Source organism: Protopterus annectens, chromosome 8.part0, assembly GCF_019279795.1.
Source record: "Protopterus annectens isolate FY-2018-M chromosome 8.part0, PAN1.0, whole genome shotgun sequence".
NCBI classification, from domain to species: Eukaryota; Metazoa; Chordata; order Ceratodontiformes; family Protopteridae; genus Protopterus; species Protopterus annectens.
Window position 1 is genome coordinate 1,785,440,557 of NC_056741.1, and position 7,765 is coordinate 1,785,448,321.

The 7,765-nt window shown below is 37.4% G+C and overlaps 1 protein-coding gene across 2 annotated transcripts in view; it reads right to left on the reverse strand.

The window, feature by feature from the left end:
* Positions 1-603: 603 nt before the first annotated feature.
* LOC122809642 overlaps positions 604-7,765 on the reverse strand; it is a 378,601-nt gene continuing 371,439 nt past the window's right edge. The window contains exon 6 of one of the 2 annotated variants that reach the window (XM_044081286.1): positions 604-1,090. In XM_044081286.1, the coding sequence (XP_043937221.1) occupies positions 974-1,090 (117 nt within the window). In that variant the 3' untranslated portion in view covers positions 604-973. The remainder of the gene's footprint in view (positions 1,091-7,765) is intronic. The other variant, XR_006365933.1, reaches the window with a different exon arrangement.

The following is a 7,765-nucleotide window of genomic DNA, read 5'->3' on the forward strand; positions in this document are numbered from 1 at the left end:
TGATGATATTGTAGTCTGCAGACAGTCACTAGAAGGATAGTGTAAACTGAAGCTAGCAGCAATTAATTTTTTTACTGTTTGCAAGGATAAGACTATGGTTAGGAGAAAGCTATATTTATATATATATATATATATATATATATATATATATATATATATATATATATATATATGTATATATATGTATACCAGGTTTGCACATTAAATGCCTTTTAAAAGATAGCATGAGGATTACAATTAGTATGCACTACTTTAACACAGTATGCAATGTGACTGACATAAACACTTATTTGTTGTATGCCTCTTAAGGAGGAAGAAGATGCATAATTCTAGTTCCTTAACATTCACGAGAATGAAGGGTTAACAGTTTGTGATGACACTTCAAGGACTCTTAACAAGTTTGTAAAAACTTCAGAATTAAACATTTTGTAGACTCACAAAGATGACAGAAAAAGGCCTTCCACAGAAGTAATGCAAAGACGGTGCAAAACTGCAATCATGACAAGTGTAGCCAAAACAAGTTAGCGTTACTTCTATATGAGTATGAGAGATTTTGTGTAATCATCTTACAATGCATAGACAGAAAACACAGAGCCAGTCACAGTGAGTTAAGTAGCTTTACTTAGAAACTCTATATGCCTGTTAAATGCATCTCAAATCTCTTCATTTGGATAATGTAGAAACTCTGGAGATACTTGAAACACTCGAGTTATTTCTCTTACATATTCATTGTTGAGATGATTTTATTACAATCTTGGTAAATTCACATTTCTACTGAGTAATCATATTCATTTTTCTGGAGTCTAGCTCCTGAATGGACACAAAAACACACAAAGCTATATATATATGAATATAGATACATAGATAGATATTGCTATAAATTTGCTTAATGTACATATGGAATGTGAAGTCTTTCTGTGGAGAAATAAGCTATGTTTTCATAGACAGGTCATGGTGAGAATTTTTCTTTTCTTCATTTTGAAGTGCCAACATAACGGTCATTCTTTATCTTCATAAAAGTTGCTGTGGTATTATTGTTGACATTTTTTGCTGGCGCCAATTCTTGGTGTCGACATTTTTCATCACTGTTCTACAAGAAATAAGATATTCTGTTATAGTTTGAAGTATGACAGTGTTATAGCTAACACACAACAACTAAGCAGTGACTTTATGTGCTAACTTCAGCTAGCCACATGCATTGAAATGCATCCACTGCTGCTAGTAGTGATACAGAATGATCACTGAAGTTTGCTGATGGCTTGCTTTGACTTCCTTCTATAGATATTGATATTTTTATTAATTAAGAAACTATACTGTAAACATATCATACAGTTATTAGTGTATTTGCACAAAGTCACATCTAGAGCAGATGGACATCTTGTTGTTCAACATGAGAAAGATGATGCTAAACTGGCTCTGTGGCATAGAGGGATAAAGCCCTGACTATGACCTGGGTGACCCGAGTTAATTTACTAGCTCAGACATCTAATGGATATGGCATAGGGGAAGAAAGTAGTGATGAGACTTAGCTTGCTCACCTTATTCTGGACAGAGGGACAGGAATGACACACTGGTCTGAATGGGGTCACTGTCATAGTCTTGGTGGAGATGAGGGCAACACTTACTAATCTAGGCTTGTGAGTGGGTTTGGGTAGTATCACTGCTTTGGACAGGACAAGAAAAACCCTTGTCCATGTGGTATAACAGATAGTGGCCTATCAAACAAAAAGCTATTGCATTTGGGTGGGCTGTGGCCTCTACAATCAGACGCTCACCTTTCCATGGCAGTCACTTCAGCAGTTAAGTGTAGGGGCTGGAAACCATAGCCAGGGGTTAGCCATCTTACAGGCATTGTATGTAGCTGAAGTGACATGGGGACTTGCATAGGGTACCATGCCACTGTTGATGATCAACACCAAATTGGCAAAGGTAATAGACTGCAAAAAGAATGAAAGATGACATGTTAAATTAATAGTATTTAAAGGAGTATTTGAATATGAGAACAATTGATTTCATACATTTTTTTTAATGAAATGATGTCATACAGTTGATCTGCATTAGTTATTTATTTATTTATTTATTTAAATCTGTCAACCACACAAGTGCACTATCAAGTGATTTTTTTTTTTCAAGAAAGAACTGGGCCTTGAGTAAGACAATAATAAAGGAGTAAACACTAGAAGCACAATCAATCAAACAATGAAATTTACAAAACAAAATCACAACTAGGATGTGTTTGTACATAGATAATTAAAGAATTAAGAAACATACGAGGGTAAGGAAAAAATAAGTAATACAATTTGCAAAAATGAATCAAATGCAGTTTAAAATAAGAATGTATGTTTAAAGAGACTGTCATAGTAGAGTATAGCAGTAAAAATAATAAATAGCAGAATTACCATACACTTAATTAAAATCACTTTGTCAGCATGTTCATATTCAAAAGTGTGATGTATTCAACATTCTAGACATTGGGTGGTCAAAGTTTGATGAATTACACAGGCAACTTCTGGAGCTGACATGTAAAGCTGGGAACAGATAAAGCTTAAATTTGTTCATCCTTCTTTGAGAAGGAGGGTCAGAGACACTGTCCGGGGCACTCTCATGTGTTACATATCCAATAAATTGGAGGCTTCAGGAGTGCTGACAGAGGGTGGCCACAGTGTGCAGCAGTTAGCTTTACCACTTCACAGCAAGAGGTTCTCTGGTTTGATCCTTGGCTGGGGTGTCTTCTGTGCAGAGTCTGCATGTCCTCCCTGTGGTCGCATGGGTTTTCTCCGGGTGCTCCGGTTTTCTCCCACATCACAAAGACATGCTGTAGGTGGATTGGACACTCTAAACTGGCCTTAGGCATGAGTGCGTGCGTGTGTGTACCCTCTGTGGAAGGTTGGGTGCTGGGCTGGCAACTCGACACCATAAAAACTCCACTGCCAATCATGAGGGGACAGGTGTGGCTGTGGCGTTTTTAACCAGGAAAAGATGAAAAACGAAGAAGAAGGAGTGCTGACAGAGGTGAGACCTAATCATTAGCTGTGTAGAGGTATGTATGTGGCAATAATATAGCCCTCTGCCCACCCACCTTTCAGATCTTATGCAGGAGCAAGAACTGTGATTTACAAAAGCTCAACGCTGCCTTTGTGATCAATCATAACAGCTACCAAGTCACTTTTGTGCTCAGTGAGTCTTGCTGTGACTTTGGAGGAGACTGATAACCCTGGCAGAGAGGGCTTAAAGCTGGGTGAGTTGTGAAAAGAAAGAATGGGATTTGTTGAGGTTTTGAGGAGCCACACTGCAACAAGGGAATGAGTTCCAATGCAATCCCAGCAAGTAGAAGAACTTGCAGCAAAAAAAAAAATCCTGACATAAGATCACATCTAGGTACACGAAGGCAGTACAGTGCTACAGACATTCAGAATTCCATCTTCCTACAATGTCAATAAATTCCTCTTTCAAAATCATAGAAGCATATTTAGAAAAATAACAAAAAAAATTGTTGATACTATGTGGTTAATAAAAATAACTAACCCTGCAAAATAATATTCAAAGAACTCTCAAAACAATACAAGAATACCATTTATAAGCTGTGCACTTTCATTTAGTTTAATTGAACTTCATCAGAGCTAATAGAAACTGTTTAAAACCAGTATATATATATATATATATATATATATATATATATATATATATATATATACCCATAAGGTAATTATTTAATTAGACGTGATCTCCTTGTTTAATTTGACTACAAGTTTAAAGAGACAATATATATTTAAATAAAAAAAATATTTAAATAAAAAATCAATACAAACATTATTAAATAAGTAATCCTAGGATTCAATAAATCCATGTAGGAATAGTGTTATTCCTACACGGATTGAATGGTGCTGTTGTTCGCATCCACTTCTCAGCAGCGCGCCTTTCATATTAATGAAGGTGTGCTACTGAGATGAATCTGTGGACATGAACACTGAATGAGTGCAGGGGCGTGTTGCAGTAGTGCTCGCAGATCCAACAGCCCCCCCGCCGTGCACTGTCAAAGTGCCATACAGCACTTTTTAAATGCTTTCAGTGTTCACAGACACTGAAAGCAACTGATAACAGTAAAACAGTGTCCGCAGACACTGAAATAGGTATTAGAACTTTTAATAAACAGGTACTGTCACACACACCCTGCACTGTGAAAGTACAATACAATTGTGTCCTCAGACATACAGCCATACCTGTCAACCTCTTAGTGCCAAAAATCAGGACAAAGGCCAACAAAATAAGGGGACAAAGGTCCAAAAATAGGGACATATTTTAAGCACTGCTCTTATAAACTTAGAAAGTTGATACAGTAACAGGGTTTATTTTAACATGCATTACAAAATACAAGGATTAGAAGTCTGAAACTCAAATGTATGCCATCATTTAGTGACTTTAATCCTGAGATCATCTTACTGATTTGCAGAAAACCATGACTTTTATGAGGAACAAAACAAAAATATGAGCCAAACATCTGGATAGTCTGTGAAAATCTTTACAGATGAGAGTTATGCACACACCTCAACCTCTTCCACCAGGAAATCTAGATAAAGCCATGAAATAAACATGGGACAAAGGTCCCAAAGTAGGGCAAATTTAAAAAATATTGCTCATATAACCTTAGAAAGTTGATAGAATGACAGGTAGTGTATTACCAAATATGAATCAGCATTAGTATTACTATATGTAATTAAAGTGGTTGTATTATTTTTTTTCCATTATAAGTGCAGTTTAAGCATAACTGTGCAGGTTTGCACATCATGGTGCTTTGCTCAGCATTGCTTAAACATCGTATAAGTGCTAAATACAAACGTATAGCTAAAATCCTCAATGGTGAGAAAGCATAGTGGTTAGAGTTTCCAGCTTTGCGTGCAGCAGTTCATGGTTCAAGTACAAGACTGGCCCTTTATTTTTACATGGGAAAGCATTATTAAAATATATTTTTTATTTTTTTAATGATGTAGTAATTGATATTTATTAACCAGGGTAGTGTAGTTGGTCCAAAAGTGAAGTGTCAGTGGATATAATGTGAAATCCCCCATGCAAAGTGTCCCATAGATTATAGTCACACCTCAAGGTAATATAATAAAAGCACATAGTTGGACATCATGTAAAGTAAACTATATACACTTATTAATGTGTCAGTAATGATTAATTTGCAATTCAGAAATATTTTTTTAAATGAAAACTGAGCAATGCTGAGCAGTGCTTAGCTCTGCTTTGTTGTTATGAGCATTGCTTAGAAGTCTTGTTCTAAGTAGTATTCCACAAAGCTGAGCAGATTTGCACACCGCTAAGCACTGCTCAGCATTTGCCCCTTTAAGTACTGCTCAACCCATCTTAGTGGGTTTGTGCACCACTGAGCTATGCTCAGCATTTTCAAAAATGGTCCAATGATAACAAAGGGTAGGAATATGGCCTTATTTAAACCACATAGGTGGGAATACAGCCAGAACCTGTTGTAGTTTTATCTCTGCAGGAACTATGTCTGGCATTGGAGAAGGAGCACGCTTTCGGGCCCAGCACTTGGGCATCTTTGAGTCCAGGGTCATGGCTGGGCTCCTTGTTAAAGACCATGACCACAGACTGCTGCAGGGCAAGTACCAAGGCTCACAGTACAAAGCAGAAGCCTGGGACCATCTGGCACATGATCTCACCAGTGCTAATGGAATCCCTCAAACTGGTGAGCAGGTACAGCATCATTATGCCTACCTAAAGCATAGGAAGTGGGCACTGTTGGCCCAATGGATCCAAGAAGCTCGAGATGGGGATGCCCCAGCAGTGAGTAAGTATCTCACCCATATCAGTACCAAAGTCTAGCCTGAATATGTGATAGACATGTATGCTTAATGTTGTTCTTTTTCCCCCTACAGCTGCAGAGGAGAGAGCTAGCAATCTCGAGGCTCAAGCTGACAGATTGGTGAGGTTGCGATGAGAGTCTGGTGAGTACAGATTTATCTTGCAGTATATAGTGTAATAAAGAAGAAGGAGTACATTGTTTACTGCCAGTAGGTATAGTGTGCTCTGAGTGTACTGAATACATAAAAAGTTTGCCAGACCAATATTGATCTACAAGATATGGAATAGTACTGAATGTAGAATATCAACTGTAAGAAAGCACTATGTCATGCTACTCAAATAAAGATTTATACCACAAACTGTTGTGTTTAATCTGGTTTGTTGTTGAAAAAATAGAATGTGTAAAACAAGATATAAATGAAATATGTTCTGAACTACCATCTGAATCTTGATTAGTAATGTGTAATCTATTGCAGTGTGTCCCCTGCAGCATTGCCTTGTGTTAAGCTTTGCATTTCAGATCGATGTAGTCCTGAATGTGGGTATGCTGAAGTAGGCAAGTATGAGAGTGTAATAAGTGGGGACTGCAAATATATGATGTCCAAATGTATACGGGTTGGGTATGCAACCCAGCACCCTGCTATACTCTGTAGAGATCACACATATTTACATCTACTAGAGGATAAATGTGTACACCTGCTTTCAAAGGATTAATACACAGTACAATAACTATCTGTCAGGCATGTATTTTCAACTGTCACTACAGTCTTTGGTGACACTCCACTTAGATTACAAGGTCAGACTGTCTAACCAAGTGAGTATTAGGCAGAAATCAGTCAAGCAAGAGACAGTGATTCCCCAGTAGCTCAGTGTGTTGACAAATAGATATGTTTTTCATTTTTGTACACACAGACCGCATTTTGAATCCAGGGAGTGGAACTGAGATGTGTGAATATTTACAGACAAGTAATTCTGAATATGTGTACAGATAGTCAGGTAGTGTTAACAGATATTTTCTCCACAGGTTTTACAGGTAAAGAAATGATTGTAGTAGTTGTATGATGGGTATACTAATAAACTTTATGTCCAAATGTTCCAGTGTCCAACCCCATGCCTGCAAAAGACAGCAGGATAGGTACATACACCATGTACTCTTCCTGATACATGTGTCTCAAGTGTCACGCTATCACAGCTAGTGATCACTGTTGCCAATAACCTTGGACACAGATATGAATCTAGTTGATGAATGCCAGTAGCACACTCACACAACATCAGTGCAGGCTACACCTTGTTAGTTATATATGTAACTCTGACATGTATGAGTCCCCTCCAGTCATGTACCCAGAGTATGAACACTTTGCCCCATACCATTCCAGCTTGGCAACTTAACAGCATGTGACACAGAAGCTATGAGCCACAGGTAGATGTAAAGTAAGGGCAGACCTGTAGAGTATTGAGCAGTACTGTTGTGAAAAACAGAAGCATATACAGTTGTTAATGGACTTTATTTCTCTCCCCCAACCCCTTATCTGCATTGATAACTATTATCTATATACTATAAGTATGTTCTCAAAATCTAATGTTGGGACTTGTGTTCTATTACTGTTCATATATTTAATTGCTTACATATTAACATGCCTTGTTCAAATACCATTGTTGGTGGCCTGTTGCCACACATTTAACTGGCATGCTGTTAAAATTCGGACTGTTATTCCATATATGCATGTTATATGTTATATGCAAGGTTATGTTGACATATGGAAGCAACATAAAGGGGGTTTGTGATATAATAAACAAAAACTGGAACATTATTACCAGTGATGTTCATCTAAGGGATATTGTTGGTAATTTTCCTCAGTTTGGTTATAGAAGGAACAGGAATCTTAAGGACATGCTTTGTAAGGAAAGGATTGCCAATAACATAAAAGGTTTGCCAAAAATG